Here is an 18356-nt window from a genome sequence, read left to right on the forward strand (position 1 = left end):
GTTGCGTGTTCGCTCGCTTTAGCTCTTATGTTGTTCGTACTGATGCGTGCCAGCTCGCGCTACAGCGTACCAACTCGCTCGGGCTGCGGCATATGTATAAATACTAGTTATTTTGCGGGACTGGGCATAAACATCTTAGCTTCTAAAGCACTCATAGTACGTGAGGTATCCACTGCCATCGTTGAGGAATACGGCGATGAGGTGGTGAGGTGCCCTACCAGCCCACAGGAATGGAAAGCAGGCGCACAGGGCTTCGAAGACCGCTGGAATTCTCCCCATGCCATTTGTGCTTTGGACGACAAGCATGTTGCAATCAAGTGCCCCGAGGATAGTGGGTCAATATTTTACAAGTACATGTACAAGGGTTTCTACTTTATTGTACTTATGGCCCTGGTCGGTGCCAAGTACGATTTTTGTTTGGGTAGATGTCGGATACAAAGGCTCTAACTCCCTCTGATGCACATCTCCTCAACTCGTGTGAATTAGAACAACGCCTTGAATCTGACACCTTTGGAGTACGTGCCTCTACCAAAGCCCATGCCTACCCATAGGAAAGAAATGAGCCTGCCGCATACTCATGCGGCAGACTTGCCGCAGATCTGCAGCAGAACCGCCGCAGACAGTCATCTTTTTCACATGCAAATTAGTTTTGCCGCAGACTTGCCGCAGACTTGCCGCATACTCTTTCAGTCTGATGAATAGTCTGCAGCAGGTCTGCCGCAGACTCTTTATCATGGATAATCATAGAAAGGGCTATAACAAAGAGTCTGCGGCAGATCTGCTGCAGACTCCTTTATTATGAATATTCATAGAAAAAGCTATAACAAAGAGTCTGCTGCAGACCTGCCGCAGACTCTTCATTATGAATATTCATATCTCATATAGACCTGCTGCAGACCTGCCGCATACTCTTTGATATCCAGTACGTGGCAATTAAGTATGCACTCTTGCTGGAAAGCATGCATTGCATCATTACATTCTAGCACCTTGAATTAGTAGAAACAGCTAAAACCGGCGGAATTGCTTCAAAAATTCTACAAATCGTCAATTTCAGATCAATAATGAAACTTTAAGTAGAAGGGCGTCAGCACTAAATCGCCTCAAACTTTTATAAAACTGACTTATTTCTGAGAACAACATTATGGCCGTGTTCTACTACAACATCTTTATTAGTCTTTTATGTTTTAAACCGATTTTCGGGACGGAAAGCAGTTTAAATATAAAACAAATCTTTAAATGCAAATAAATCGAAAAGTAGTTTTCGAGTCATTAACGCCCTTCTGCCACCTGGCCGACGAAATATGGGTTTAACACAATGTAGAAGTAGAGGTAGAGGAATGGGAATACAATAACTGCATACACATAGTCCAGAGTAGAGTCACAGATCAATGTGCTAATTACAACAACAAAGTAAGTTAGTGGGGCTGCAGATAAGATCACATATGGCACAACAAAAAAGTTTGAAACAGTCCGTTAATTCCTCAGTCTCCTCTTATGTAACAAATTCTCTTATGGTACCACTAAGAACTTGAAGCAAATTGTTTGGTTTGACAGAAGCTAAAAAGACAATTAACAGTGCTAACACAGGAATTTACAAGATCATGGGCTCAGCCTGCAACCCATGGCCCTGCATGGTCCTCCAAAATGGCCGCCTATAGCCTTGCTGCAGAGTGTATAATTTTCCACTTTTCTATGGCAGACCTGCCGCATACTGTTCCTGTGGCATACTGGTATGCGGCAAGTTTGGAGCAAAGTTTCATCCTGCCGCAGATCTGCCGCAGACTGTTCCTGCGGCATACTGATATGCAGCAAGTCTTGAGCAAAGTTTCATCCTGCCGCAGATCTGCCGCAGACTGTTCCTGTGGCATACTAGTATGCGGCAAGTCTGGAGCAAAGTTTCATCCTGCCGCAGATCTGCCGCAGACTGTTCCTGTGGCATACTGGTATGCGGCAAGTCTGCAGTACAATTTCTTTCTGCCGCACACTTCGGCATACTCTTTGCCGCAGACTAAAAGTCTGCCGAAGATCTGCGGCAGGTCTGCGGCAGGTCTGCGGCATACTTTCCACTTTCCTTCGGGTAACGATGATGAAGACATCCCCTACTTCTTTGTGTCAAACGAGGCCTTCGCCCTGAGGACATGGCTAATGAAGCCGTATGCAAGAACGGCTATGGCTAGACAAGAGAGAATTTACAACTATACCGGCTCTCCCGTGCAAGGAGAGTGGTAGAGAATACTTTCGGCATTCTTGCCAACCGATTTTAGTGATTGCTAAAGTGTAAAAGCTGTAACCCCAAAACTGTTCTAATTTTGTCAATAATGTGAAATGTGAAACAAATAAAACTTGAACAAAAAAACAAACTTGAAGATTCCCATGAATGAATGGAATGCCACCAAGTGCGTAAAGGTGTTTTAAGATATTCACGTTCGAATACAGTAATTGTGAACTTGCAAGACCATTCATTTTCACTTGGATCCTTGGCCACATACGTAATATCATATGTTCCTGGAGAGAACACACCCGTTCATCTGTTGCTGTTGGAATTTGCCATGAAATGAATACCTGTGTTTGTCCACGAGGCACAGTCTCATTCAAGTTTGAAGGACAAGTAAAATCTAGAGGGGTGGTGTCAGCTGAAAGATATTGCAAAGGATAATCAATCCAGTTAAACAGAGACACGACCACATTAGTATGACTTTGCTACATAAATTCAAGAGCTACATATGACACTGAACTTAGAAATTATAATTATTAGAAAATAAATCATTTCATGTTTGCTATTCCGAAAGAAAAAACAGTCAGTCCGTCACTCAATATTCTGAAAGCGAGGTCTAGAAAGTAAACGGGTTCCCTTGCATAATTTCAATACACGGACACTGCTTATACGTTTAAATTTCGCAGATAGGACATACGTGACATGTTCATAATTCCGGCAAAATTCTACACAGAATTTGATGTTGGCTGCAAATGGGACACAGTACCTTTAAGTGACTCGGTAACATCGTTGAAGGTTGATTAAAATATTTCGTAATTTTTGTATGAAATGATACTTATAATCTTCCTTCTACTGTACCAACCATTTAACGTGCAAACAATCCTGAAAAAAGTTTAAACATTTTCAAGCCCCTCCTTTTTTTCTTTTCGTGATGTCATGCAGGCGCCATTTTGTGAAATCACATTATCAATCATATCTTCATGAAGAGTCATCAAAGGTCATTCATATTCATATCACATATACTTTAGGTCAAGGGTCAACAGGTCATGTCATCAAAAGTTACATAAAGGTCACGATGCGCTCGTCAAAATTCAAAAATGCTCAAAATCACAAAACTATTAAACGAGAGTACGAATCAGGTCATTTTAAGCATTTCAAAAATCTCCGCCCGCAGCGCCTACAAAACGTAAACACGCCGTTTTTTAGCATGGTTTGCATCAGCACCATTATCATCATCATCATGATCACCATCACGACCATCATCATCATGATCATCATCACCCAAATTATCATGATCATGATCATTATCTTTATAATCATTATCATGATCATCATCTATTCATCATCATGATCATCAAGGAGTTAATTTCATTATGGTCATGATTTTGATCATAATTATTTCTTGATATTTTGTTCATCAGTTAAGTTATCACTTCAGTTCAGGTCAATCAGTTCAATCTATCAGTTTATCAGTACTTCATTCATCAGTCCATATCTTAATACATAGTATTACATTAACATCATTATATTGGATCATTGAATTGAAGATGAGCATGATCATAAGAATTGAAGACAGACCACCTAATTCGTCCTCATGACGATTTAAATTTCTAGTTATTATTTATTTTTATTTCTCCACTTTTTGTGCACAGGATAATTCAACATCAGTTACTTAGGTCAATTTATTTTAATTTTGGTACAGTCATAGATCATCGTCATAAGACGTGTCATAAAACAACAGAAAATGAAATAAATTGTCAATAATTTATTGCTTTTACCCCGGTTCCCAACATAAACAAATCTTCTGTGTGCCCATACCTTGAGCCATAATGCATGGCCGTCCAGAGGATTTTTTTTGATGTTGGAGACCGGGGTAAAATGCACTAAATTATTGCAAATTTATTGCATTTTCTGTGTTTTTTTTAATTTATGGAAACTGCCCCCTACCCTAGCCCCCGCTGCGTACAGTCATGGTTCAGTGACAAAGCAATGGCCTCGTAACTGTGAGGCCCCAGGATCAAAACCGTGTCGATGTGATATATAAGTGCCCTTTTGTGGGGCATCAATCCTCATTACTTTCATTTATGACTTAAGGGAATAGGTCCCCTAGTTGATAAGCATAGTAGCATACACATGCTTTAGCTGTCACGCAAAACACAGATTGGCAAATTGTTATTCAATAAAATCTGAGAATGTATACTATTATTTAGATCTATTATTTTTTAATTAATTTTAAAACAATTCCATAAATTGGGGTAAAAAAAAAATATTCCACCTTTATGAGCGACAGTGTATTCATTACAATTAATTTCGACGTCTTTTCAAAGAATTTATTATATCATGTGACACTTCCAGTATATTTTATATTATGTTCTAATTTTGTCAAATATGTAAAATGAGAAACAAATAAACTTGAATTTTTTTTGGTGAAGATTTCCAAGAATGAATAGAATGCCACCAAGTGCGTAAGGTGTTTTAAGATACTCACGTTCGAATACAGTAATTGTGAACGTGCAAGACCATTCATTTTCACTTGGATCCTTGGCCACATACGTAATATCATATGTTCCTGGAGAGAACACACCTGGTCCGCGAGAAGAAGTGATTTGATATGTCGTGCCGGATTCATCTGTTGCTGTTGGAATTTGCCATGAAATGAATACCTTTGTTTGTCCACGAGGCACAGTCTCATTCAAGTTTGAAGGACAAGTAAAATCTAGAGGGGTGGTGTCAGCTGAAAGATATTGCAAAGGATAATCAATCCAGTTAAACAGAGACACAACCACATTAGTATGACTTTGCTACATAAATTCTAGAGCTACATATGACACTGAACTTAGAAATTATAATTATTAGAAAATAAATCATTTCATGTTTGTTATTCCGAAAGAAAAAACAGTCAGTCCGTCACTCAATATTCTGAAAGCGAGGTCTAGAAAGTAAACGGGTTCCCTTGCATAATTTCAATACACGGACACTGCTTATACGTTTAAATTTCGCAGATAGGACATACGTGACATGTTCATAATTCCGGCAAAATTCTACACAGAATTTGATGTTGGCTGCAAATGGGACACAGTACCTTTAAGTGACTCGGTAACATCGTTGAAGGTTGATTAAAATATTTCGTAATTTTTGTATGAAATGATACTTATAATCTTCCTTCTACTGTACCAAACATTTAACGTGCAAACAATCCTGAAAAAAGTTTAAACATTTTCAAGCCCCTCCTTTTTTTCTTTTCGTGATGTCATGCAGGCGCCATTTTGTGAAATCACATTATCAATCATATCTTCATGATGAGTCATCAAAGGTCATTCATATTCATATCACATATACTTTAGGTCAAGGGTCAACAGGTCATGTCATCAAAAGTTACATAAAGGTCACGATGCGCTCGTCAAAATTCAAAAATGCTCAAAATCACAAAACTATTAAACGAGAGTACGAATCAGGTCATTTTAAGCATTTCAAAAATCTCCGCCCGCAGCGCCTACAAAACGTAAACACGCCGTTTTTTAGCATGGTTTGCATCAGCACCATTATCATCATCATCATGATCACCATCACGACCATCATCATCATGATCATCATCACCAAAATTATCATGATCATGATCATTATCTTTATAATCATTATCATGATCATCATCTATTCATCATCATGATCATCAAGGAGTTAATTTCATTATGGTCATGATTTTGATCATAATTATTTCTTGATATTTTGTTCATCAGTTAAGTTATCACTTCAGTTCAGGTCAATCAGTTCAATCTATCAGTTTATCAGTACTTCATTCATCAGTCCATATCTTAATACATAATATTACATTAACATCATTATATTGGATCATTGAATTGAAGATGAGCATGATCATAAGAATTGAAGACAGACCACCTAATTCGTCCTCATGACGATTTAAATCACTAGTTATTATTTATTTTTATTTCTCCACTTTTTGTGCACAGGATAACTCAACATCAGTTACTTAGGTCAATTTATTTTAATTTTGGTACAGTCATAGATCATTGTCATAAGACGTGTCATAAAACAACAGAAAATGAAATAAATTGTCAATAATTTATTGCTTTTACCCCGGTTCCCAACATAAACAAATCTTCTGTGTGCCCATGCCTTGAGCCATAATGCATGGCCGTCCAGAGGATTTTTTTTTATGTTGGAGACCGGGGTAAAATGCACTAAATTATTGCAAATTTATTGCATTTTCTGTTTTTTTTTTATTGTTGGAAACTGCCCCCTACCCTAGCCCCCGCTGCGTACAGTCATGGTTCAGTGACAAAGCAATGGCCTCGTAACTGTGAGGCCCCAGGATCAAAACCGTGTCGATGTGCTATATAAGTGCCCTTTTGTGGGGCATTAATCCTCATTACTGTCATTTATGACTTAAGGGAATAGGTCCCCTAGTTGATAAGCATAGTAGCATACACATGCTTTAGCTGTCACGCAAAACATAGATTGGCAAATTATTATTCAATAAAATCTGAGAATTTATACTATTATTTAGACCTATTATTTTTTAATTAATTTTAAAACAATTTTATAAATTGGGGTAAAAAAAAAATATTCCACCTTTATGAGCGACAGTGTATTCATTACAATTAATTTCGACGTCTTTTCAAAGAATTAATTATATCATGTGACACTTTTAGTATATTTTATATTATGTTCTAATTTTGTCAATTATGTGAAATGTGAAACAAATAAAACTTGAAAAAAAAAAACTTGAAGATTCCCATGAATGAATGGAATGCCACCAAGTGCGTAAAGGTGTTTTAAGATACTCACGTTCGAATACAGTAATTGTGAACGTGCAAGACCATTCATTTTCACTTGGATCCTTGGCCACATACGTAATATCATATGTTCCTGGAGAGAACACACCTGGTCCGCGAGAAGAAGTGATTTGATATGTCGTGCCGGATTCATCTGTTGCTGTTGGAATTTGCCATGAAATGAATACCTGTGTTTGTCCACGAGGCACAGTCTCATTCAAGTTTGAAGGACAAGTAAAATCTAGAGGGGTGGTGTCAGCTGAAAGATATTGCAAAGGATAATCAATCCAGTTAAACAGAGACACAACCACATTAGTATGACTTTGCTACATAAATTCTAGAGCTACATATGACACTGAACTTAGAAATTATAATTATTAGAAAATAAATCATTTCATGTTTGTTATTCCGAAAGAAAAAACAGTCAGTCCGTCACTCAATATTCTGAAAGCGAGGTCTAGAAAGTAAACGGGTTCCCTTGCATAATTTCAATACACGGACACTGCTTATACGTTTAAATTTCGCAGATAGGACATACGTGACATGTTCATAATTCCGGCAAAATTCTACACAGAATTTGATGTTGGCTGCAAATGGGACACAGTACCTTTAAGTGACTCGGTAACATCGTTGAAGGTTGATTAAAATATTTCGTAATTTTTGTATGAAATGATACTTATAATCTTCCTTCTACTGTACCAACCATTTAACGTGCAAACAATCCTGAAAAAAGTTTAAACATTTTCAAGCCCCTCCTTTTTTTTCTTTTCGTGATGTCATGCAGGCGCCATTTTGTGAAATCACATTATCAATCATATCTTCATGAAGAGTCATCAAAGGTCATTCATATTCATATCACATATACTTTAGGTCAAGGGTCAACAGGTCATGTCATCAAAAGTTACATAAAGGTCACGATGCGCTCGTCAAAATTCAAAAATGCTCAAAATCACAAAACTATTATACGAGAGTACGAATCAGATCATTTTAAGCATTTCAAAAATCTCCACCCGCAGCGCCTACAAAAAGTAAACACGCCGTTTTTTTAGCATGGTTTGCATCAGCACCATTATCATCATCATCATGATCACCATCACGACCATCATCATCATCATCATCACCAAAATTATCATGATCATGATCATTATCTTTATAATCATTATCATGATCATCATTTATTCATCATCATGATCATCAAGGAGTTAATTTCATTATGGTCATGATTTTGATCATAATTATTTCTTGATATTTTGTTCATCAGTTAAGTTATCATTTCAGTTCAGGTCCAATCAGTTCAATCTATCAGTTCATCAGTACTTCATTCATCAGTCCATATCTTAATATATAATATTACATTAACATCATTATATTGGATCATTGAATTGAAGATGAGCATGATCATAAGAATTGAAGACAGACCACCTAATTCGTCCTCATGACGATTTAAATTTCTAGTTATTATTTATTTTTATTTCTCCACTTTTTGTGCACAGGATAACTCAACATCAGTTACTTAGGTCAATTTATTTTAATTTTGGTACAGTCATAGATCATTGTCATAAGACGTGTCATAAAACAACAGAAAATAAAATAAATTTTCAATAATTTATTGCTTTTACCCCGGTTCCCAACATAAACAAATCTTCTGTGTGCCCATGCCTTGAGCCATAATGCATGGCCGTCCAGAGGATTTTTTTTGATGTTGGAGACCGGGGTAAAATGCACTAAATTATTGCAAATTTATTGCATTTTCTGTGTTTTTTTATTGTTGGAAACTGCCCCCTACCCTAGCCCCCGCTGCGTACAGTCATGGTTCAGTGACAAAGCAATGGCCTCGTAACTGTGAGGCCCCAGGATCAAAACCGTGTCGATGTGCGATATAAGTGCCCTTTTGTGGGGCATTAATCCTCATTACTGTCATTTATGACTTAAGGGAATAGGTCCCCTAGTTGATAAGCATAGTAGCATACACATGCTTTAGCTGTCACGCAAAACACAGATTGGCAAATTGTTATTCAATAAAATCTGAGAATGTATACTATTATTTAGATCTATTATCTTTTAATTAATTTGAAAACAATTCCATGAATTGGGGTAAAACAAAAATATTCCACCTTCATGAGCGACAGTGTATTCATTACAATTAATTTCGACGTCTTTTCAAAGAATTAATTATATCATGTGACACTTCCAGTATATTTTATATTATGTTCTAATTTTGTCAAATATGTGAAATTTGAAACAAATAGAACTTGAAAAAAAAAAATTGAAGATTTCCATGAATGAATGGAATGCCACCAAGTGCGTAAAGGTGTTTTAAGATACTCACGTTCGAATACAGTAATTGTGAACGTGCAAGACCATTCATTTTCACTTGGATCCTTGGCCACATACGTAATATCATATGTTCCTGGAGAGAACACACCCGGTCCGCGAGAAGAAGTGATTTGATATGTCGTGCCGGATTCATCTGTTGCTGTTGGAATTTGCCATGAAATGAATACCTGTGTTTGTCCACGAGGCACAGTCTCATTCAAGTTTGAAGGACAAGTAAAATCTAGAGGGGTGGTGTCAGCTGAAAGATATTGCAAAGGATAATCAATCCAGTTAAACAGAGACACAACCACATTAGTATGACTTTGCTACATAAATTCTAGAGCTACATATGACACTGAACTTAGAAATTATAATTATTAGAAAATAAATCATTTCATGTATGCTATTCTGAAAGAAAAAACAGTCAGTCCGTCACTCAATATTCTGAAAGCGAGGTCTAGAAAGTAAACGGGTTCCCTTGCATAATTTCAATACACAGACACTGCTTATACGTTTAAATTTCGCAGATAGGACATACGTGACATGTTCATAATTCCGGCAAAATTCTACACAGAATTTGATGTTGGCTGCAAATGGGACACAGTACCTTTAAGTGACTCGGTAACATCGTTGAAGGTTGATTAAAAAATTTCGGATTTTTTGTATGAAATGATACTTATAATCTTCCTTCTACTGTACCAACCATTTAACGTGCAAACAATCCTGAAAAAAAGTTTAAACATTTTCAAGCCCCTCCTTTTTTTTCTTTGCGTGATGTCATGCAGGCGCCATTTTGTGAAATCACATTATCAATCATATCTTCATGATGAGTCACCAAAGGTCATTCATATTCATATCACATATACTTTAGGTCAAGGGTCAACAGGTCATGTCATCAAAAGTTACATAAAGGTCACGATGCGCTCGTCAAAATTCAAAAATGCTCAAAATCACAAAGCTATTAAACGAGAGTACGAATCAGGTCATTTTAAGCATTTCAAAAATCTCCGCCCGCAGCGCCTACAAAACGTAAACACGCCGTTTTTTAGCATGGTTTGCATCAGCACCATTATCATCATCATCATGATCACCATCACGACCATCATCATCATGATCATCATCACAAAAATTATCATGATCATGATCATTATCTTTATAATCATTATCATGATCATCATCTATTCATCATCATGATCATCAAGGAGTTAATTTCATTATGGTCATGATTTTGATCATAATTATTTCTTGATATTTTGTTCATCAGTTAAGTTATCACTTCAGTTCAGGTCCAATCAGTTCAATCTATCAGTTCATCAGTACTTCATTCATCAGTCCATATCTTAATACATAATACTACATTAACATCATTATATTGGATCATTGAATTGAAGATGAGCATGATCATAAGAATTGAAGACAGACCACCTAATTCGTCCTCATGACGATTTAAATCACTATTTATTATTTATTTTTATTTCTCCACTTTTTGTGACAGGATAACTCAACATCAGTTACTTAGGTCAATTTATTTTAATTTTGGTACAGTCATAGATCATTGTCATATTAGACGTGTCATAAAACAACAGAAAATGAAATAAATTGTCAATAATTTATTGCTTTTACCCCGGTTCCCAGAGGATTTTTTTTGATGTTGGAGACCGGGGTAAAATGCACTAAATTATTGCAAATTTATTGCATTTTCTGTGTTTTTTTTATTTATGGAAACTGCCCCCTACCCTAGCCCCCGCTGCGTACAGTCATGGTTCAGTGACAAAGCAATGGCCTCGTAACTGTGAGGCCCCAGGATCAAAACCGTGTCGATGTGCTATATAAGTGCCCTTTTGTGGGGCATTAATCCTCATTACTGTCATTAATGACTTAAGGGAATAGGTCCCCTAGTTGATAAGCATAGTAGCATACACATGCTTTAGCTGTCACGCAAAACACAGATTGGTAAATTGTTATTCAATAAAATCTGAGAATGTATACTATTATTTAGATCTATTATTTTTTAATTAATTTTAAAACAATTCCATGAATTGGGGTAAAACAAAAATATTCCACCTTTATGAGCGACAGTGTATTCATTACAATTAATTTCGACGTCTTTTCAAAGAATTAATTATATCATGTGACACTTCCAGTATATTTTATATTATGTTCTAATTTTGTCAAATATGTGAAATGTGAAACAAATAATATAGGATTTCCCGGCCAAATTCGCGATTTTGTCATTCAAATTAATTTGTCTTACGTTCAAATTTGACGGTTTTAGTGCAGACAGGTATACCTCGGGTTTATATTCCCTTTTCTAGTTTTCAAATCTATGGAATTTTCGTTAGAATCTACGTATGTTTCATTCAAATTATTGAACAATGTGCTTCTTTCGCTATTTGGTCATTCGATTTGGCGCAACACAATTTTCTGACAACGCGACGGTGTACTTCTAGCATTCTAATTCATTTGTAGCATTCAAATTAGCACTTTGTGCACTTTAATTGATGGTCAATATACATTTCTCGTTTATTACACACTTTTTATAGCTCATTCTTTTTCTTTCAAGATTGTTTTTTCATGTGTATTTCATCATATTTCATTTTCTTGCATTTATACACTTATACTTATTAGATTTATCTGATATTCATCAGCATTTAAGTTTGATTGTTAAGAAGAAAAAAACGACTTGCATCTACGGACCTGATGGTCTCAGTATATTTGTAAATGTGCATGTAAGGAAGTTGTTTGTCTTATGTTTCATCATAAATTTATCATAATTTCATCATAATTTCATTATGGAAGAGGGGTACAATATTGTGACTGGGGTAGGATCTAGAGTCAACAATTTGAACATGATTCATTATTTAGCCATGTCTTTAGCCATCGATCTGCTGGCGGGCAAGTAAACTATGAAAATCTTTAAGAAAAACAGAGGGGTGTGCTGGGTATAAGAGACGATGTGAATTACTTTTGTAAAATTCCGAGTCTGTAGTATACTAAAAAGGGGCGATTGAGGGTACCCCCACCTTTCCCGTGTATATGAACATGTCCGTGCAGAAATGCCATATCCCTTGATTTCGTCCCTTCTTTACTTTATGTCTGACTACATCCATCCAAAATAAATAAATGGAATAACAGCTTAGACCCCAATGACAAATCATGCATTTTAACTGCATTATTTAAAAACTGTAAAAGTTTGTTGCAATTCTTCCCCATAACATTCCTAACTTGAATACAAATATTACGAATATGAATGACAGGTGTTAATTTGAATGATAAAAATTAAGCTTCGACAAGTGAATATTAATTTGAATGCTAGTTGAGCAGTTTCTAAATTGAATGACAGATCTATGAAACCCTTCGACCAAAATCCTAAATTAAATACAAAAACTGGAAAATCGAATGATAATTGGCATGGCAAAGCCGATCTGCGCTAACTTAAATGCAAAGTAAATGAATTCGAATGACAAACACGCGAATTTGGCCGGGAAATCCTATATTGAAAAAAAAAAAAAATTGAAGATTTCCATGAATGAATGGAATGCCACTAAGTGCGTAAGGTGTTTTAAGATACTCACGTTCGAATACAGTAATTGTGAACGTGCAAGACCATTCATTTTCACTTGGATCCTTGGCCACATACGTAATATCATATGTTCCTGGAGAGAACACACCCGGTCCGCGAGAAGAAGTGATTTGATATGTCGTGCCGGATTCATCTGTTGCTGTTGGAATTTGCCATGAAATGAATACCTGTGTTTGTCCACGAGGCACAGTCTCATTCAAGTTTGAAGGACAAGTAAAATCTAGAGGGGTGGTGTCAGCTGAAAGATATTGCAAAGGATAATCAATCCAGTTAAACAGAGACACAACCACATTAGTATGACTTTGCTACATAAATTCTAGAGCTACATATGACACTGAACTTAGAAATTATAATTATTAGAAAATAAATCATTTCATGTATGCTATTCCGAAAGAAAAAAACAGTCAGTCCGTCACTCAATATTCTGAAAGCGAGGTCTCGAAAGTAAACGGGTTCCCTTGCATAATTTCAATACACGGACACTGCTTATACGTTTAAATTTCGCAGATAGGACATACGTGACATGTTCATAATTCCGGCAAAATTCTACACAGAATTTGATGTTGGCTGCAAATGGGACACAGTACCTTTAAGTGACTCGGTAACATCGTTGAAGGTTGATTAAAATATTTCGTAATTTTTGTATGAAATGATACTTATAATCTTCCTTCTACTGTACCAACCATTTAACGTGCAAACAATCCTGAGAAAAGTTTAAACATTTTCAAGCCCCTCCTTTTTTTCTTTTCGTGATGTCATGCAGGCGCCATTTTGTGAAATCACATTATCAATCATATCTTCATGATGAGTCATCAAAGGTCATTCATATTCATATCACATATACTTTAGGTCAAGGGTCAACAGGTCATGTCATCAAAAGTTACATAAAGGTCACGATGCGCTCGTCAAAATTCAAAAATGCTCAAAATCACAAAACTATTAAACGAGAGTACGAATCAGGTCATTTTAAGCATTTCAAAAATCTCCGCCCGCAGCGCCTACAAAACGTAAACACGCCGTTTTTAGCATGGTTTGCATCAGCACCATTATCATCATCATCATGATCACCATCACGACCATCATCATCATGATCATCATCACCAAAATTATCATGATCATGATCATTATCTTTATAATCATTATCATGATCATCATCTATTCATCATCATGATCATCAAGGAGTTAATTTCATTATGGTCATGATTTTGATCATAATTATTTCTTGATATTTTGTTCATCAGTTAAGTTATCACTTCAGTTCAGGTCAATCAGTTCAATCTATCAGTTTATCAGTACTTCATTCATCAGTCCATATCTTAATACATAATATTACATTAACATCATTATATTGGATCATTGAATTGAAGATGAGCATGATCATAAGAATTGAAGACAGACCACCTAATTCGTCCTCATGACGATTTAAATCACTAGTTATTATTTATTTTTATTTCTCCACTTTTTGTGCACAGGATAACTCAACATCAGTTACTTAGGTCAATTTATTTTAATTTTGGTACAGTCATAGATCATTGTCATAAGACGTGTCATAAAACAACAGAAAATGAAATAAATTGTCAATAATTTATTGCTTTTACCCCGGTTCCCAACATAAACAAATCTTCTGTGTGCCCATGCCTTGAGCCATAATGCATGGCCGTCCAGAGGATTTTTTTTGATGTTGGAGACCGGGGTAAAATGCACTAAATTATTGCAAATTTATTGCATTTTCTGTTTTTTTTTTATTGTTGGAAACTGCCCCCTACCCTAGCCCCCGCTGCGTACAGTCATGGTTCAGTGACAAAGCAATGGCCTCGTAACTGTGAGGCCCCAGGATCAAAACCGTGTCGATGTGCTATATAAGTGCCCTTTTGTGGGGCATTAATCCTCATTACTGTCATTTATGACTTAAGGGAATAGGTCCCCTAGTTGATAAGCATAGTAGCATACACATGCTTTAGCTGTCACGCAAAACATAGATTGGCAAATTGTTATTCAATAAAATCTGAGAATTTATACTATTATTTAGACCTATTATTTTTTAATTAATTTTAAAACAATTTTATAAATTGGGGTAAAAAAAAATATTCCACCTTTATGAGCGACAGTGTATTCATTACAATTAATTTCGACGTCTTTTCAAAGAATTAATTATATCATGTGACACTTTTAGTATATTTTATATTATGTTCTAATTTTGTCAATTATGTGAAATGTGAAACAAATAAAACTTGAAAAAAAAAAACTTGAAGATTCCCATGAATGAATGGAATGCCACCAAGTGCGTAAAGGTGTTTTAAGATACTCACGTTCGAATACAGTAATTGTGAACGTGCAAGACCATTCATTTTCACTTGGATCCTTGGCCACATACGTAATATCATATGTTCCTGGAGAGAACACACCTGGTCCGCGAGAAGAAGTGATTTGATATGTCGTGCCGGATTCATCTGTTGCTGTTGGAATTTGCCATGAAATGAATACCTGTGTTTGTCCACGAGGCACAGTCTCATTCAAGTTTGAAGGACAAGTAAAATCTAGAGGGGTGGTGTCAGCTGAAAGATATTGCAAAGGATAATCAATCCAGTTAAACAGAGACACAACCACATTAGTATGACTTTGCTACATAAATTCTAGAGCTACATATGACACTGAACTTAGAAATTATAATTATTAGAAAATAAATCATTTCATGTTTGTTATTCCGAAAGAAAAAACAGTCAGTCCGTCACTCAATATTCTGAAAGCGAGGTCTAGAAAGTAAACGGGTTCCCTTGCATAATTTCAATACACGGACACTGCTTATACGTTTAAATTTCGCAGATAGGACATACGTGACATGTTCATAATTCCGGCAAAATTCTACACAGAATTTGATGTTGGCTGCAAATGGGACACAGTACCTTTAAGTGACTCGGTAACATCGTTGAAGGTTGATTAAAATATTTCGTAATTTTTGTATGAAATGATACTTATAATCTTCCTTCTACTGTACCAACCATTTAACGTGCAAACAATCCTGAAAAAAGTTTAAACATTTTCAAGCCCCTCCTTTTTTTTCTTTTCGTGATGTCATGCAGGCGCCATTTTGTGAAATCACATTATCAATCATATCTTCATGAAGAGTCATCAAAGGTCATTCATATTCATATCACATATACTTTAGGTCAAGGGTCAACAGGTCATGTCATCAAAAGTTACATAAAGGTCACGATGCGCTCGTCAAAATTCAAAAATGCTCAAAATCACAAAACTATTATACGAGAGTACGAATCAGATCATTTTAAGCATTTCAAAAATCTCCACCCGCAGCGCCTACAAAAAGTAAACACGCCGCTTTTTTAGCATGGTTTGCATCAGCACCATTATCATCATCATCATGATCACCATCACGACCATCATCATCATCATCATCACCAAAATTATCATGATCATGATCATTATCTTTATAATCATTATCATGATCATCATCTATTCATCATCATGATCATCAAGGAGTTAATTTCATTATGGTCATGATTTTGATCATAATTATTTCTTGATATTTTGTTCATCAGTTAAGTTATCATTTCAGTTCAGGTCCAATCAGTTCAATCTATCAGTTCATCAGTACTTCATTCATCAGTCCATATCTTAATATATAATATTACATTAACATCATTATATTGGATCATTGAATTGAAGATGAGCATGATCATAAGAATTGAAGACAGACCACCTAATTCGTCCTCATGACGATTTAAATTTCTAGTTATTATTTATTTTTATTTCTCCACTTTTTGTGCACAGGATAACTCAACATCAGTTACTTAGGTCAATTTATTTTAATTTTGGTACAGTCATAGATCATTGTCATAAGACGTGTCATAAAACAACAGAAAATGAAATAAATTGTCAATAATTTATTGCTTTTACCCCGGTTCCCAACATAAACAAATCTTCTGTGTGCCCATTCCTTGAGCCATAATGCATGGCCGTCCAGAGGATTTTTTTTGATGTTGGAGACCGGGGTAAAATGCACTAAATTATTGCAAATTTATTGCATTTTCTGTTTTTTTTTTATTGTTGGAAACTGCCCCCTACCCTAGCCCCCGCTGCGTACAGTCATGGTTCAGTGACAAAGCAATGGCCTCGTAACTGTGAGGCCCCAGGATCAAAACCGTGTCGATGTGCTATATAAGTGCCCTTTTGTGGGGCATTAATCCTCATTACTGTCATTTATGACTTAAGGGAATAGGTCCCCTAGTTGATAAGCATAGTAGCATACACATGCTTTAGCTGTCACGCAAAACATAGATTGGCAAATTGTTATTCAATAAAATCTGAGAATTTATACTATTATTTAGACCTATTATTTTTTAATTAATTTTAAAACAATTTTATAAATTGGGGAAAAAAAAAAATATTCCACCTTTATGAGCGACAGTGTATTCATTACAATTAATTTCGACGTCTTTTCAAAGAATTAATTATATCATGTGACACTTTTAGTATATTTTATATTATGTTCTAATTTTGTCAATTATGTGAAATGTGAAACAAATAAAACTTGAAAAAAAAAAACTTGAAGATTCCCATGAATGAATGGAATGCCACCAAGTGCGTAAAGGTGTTTTAAGATACTCACGTTCGAATACAGTAATTGTGAACGTGCAAGACCATTCATTTTCACTTGGATCCTTGGCCACATACGTAATATCATATGTTCCTGGAGAGAACACACCTGGTCCGCGAGAAGAAGTGATTTGATATGTCGTGCCGGATTCATCTGTTGCTGTTGGAATTTGCCATGAAATGAATACCTGTGTTTGTCCACGAGGCACAGTCTCATTCAAGTTTGAAGGACAAGTAAAATCTAGAGGGGTGGTGTCAGCTGAAAGATATTGCAAAGGATAATCAATCCAGTTAAACAGAGACACAACCACATTAGTATGACTTTGCTACATAAATTCTAGAGCTACATATGACACTGAACTTAGAAATTATAATTATTAGAAAATAAATCATTTCATGTTTGTTATTCCGAAAGAAAAAACAGTCAGTCCGTCACTCAATATTCTGAAAGCGAGGTCTAGAAAGTAAACGGGTTCCCTTGCATAATTTCAATACACGGACACTGCTTATACGTTTAAATTTCGCAGATAGGACATACGTGACATGTTCATAATTCCGGCAAAATTCTACACAGAATTTGATGTTGGCTGCAAATGGGACACAGTACCTTTAAGTGACTCGGTAACATCGTTGAAGGTTGATTAAAATATTTCGTAATTTTTGTATGAAATGATACTTATAATCTTCCTTCTACTGTACCAACCATTTAACGTGCAAACAATCCTGAAAAAAGTTTAAACATTTTCAAGCCCCTCCTTTTTTTTCTTTTCGTGATGTCATGCAGGCGCCATTTTGTGAAATCACATTATCAATCATATCTTCATGAAGAGTCATC

At 35.8% G+C, this 18356-nt stretch overlaps 1 protein-coding gene across 1 annotated transcript in view; it reads right to left on the minus strand.

Annotated features, from left to right (window-relative positions):
• Positions 1-1269: 1269 nt before the first annotated feature.
• LOC105442731 overlaps positions 1270-18356 on the minus strand; it is an 89340-nt gene continuing 72253 nt past the window's right edge. The window contains exons 26-33 of the mRNA XM_030991118.1: positions 17535-17780; positions 15217-15462; positions 12900-13145; positions 9338-9583; positions 7022-7267; positions 4704-4949; positions 2490-2633; positions 1270-1352 (exon numbers count right to left, since the gene is read on the minus strand). Of these exons, the coding sequence (XP_030846978.1) occupies positions 1270-1352; positions 2490-2633; positions 4704-4949; positions 7022-7267; positions 9338-9583; positions 12900-13145; positions 15217-15462; positions 17535-17780 (1703 nt within the window). The remainder of the gene's footprint in view (positions 1353-2489; positions 2634-4703; positions 4950-7021; positions 7268-9337; positions 9584-12899; positions 13146-15216; positions 15463-17534; positions 17781-18356) is intronic.

Source organism: Strongylocentrotus purpuratus, unplaced genomic scaffold, assembly GCF_000002235.5.
Source record: "Strongylocentrotus purpuratus isolate Spur 01 unplaced genomic scaffold, Spur_5.0 spur5_scaffold_2, whole genome shotgun sequence".
In the NCBI taxonomy this organism is placed as follows: Eukaryota; Metazoa; Echinodermata; class Echinoidea; order Camarodonta; family Strongylocentrotidae; genus Strongylocentrotus; species Strongylocentrotus purpuratus.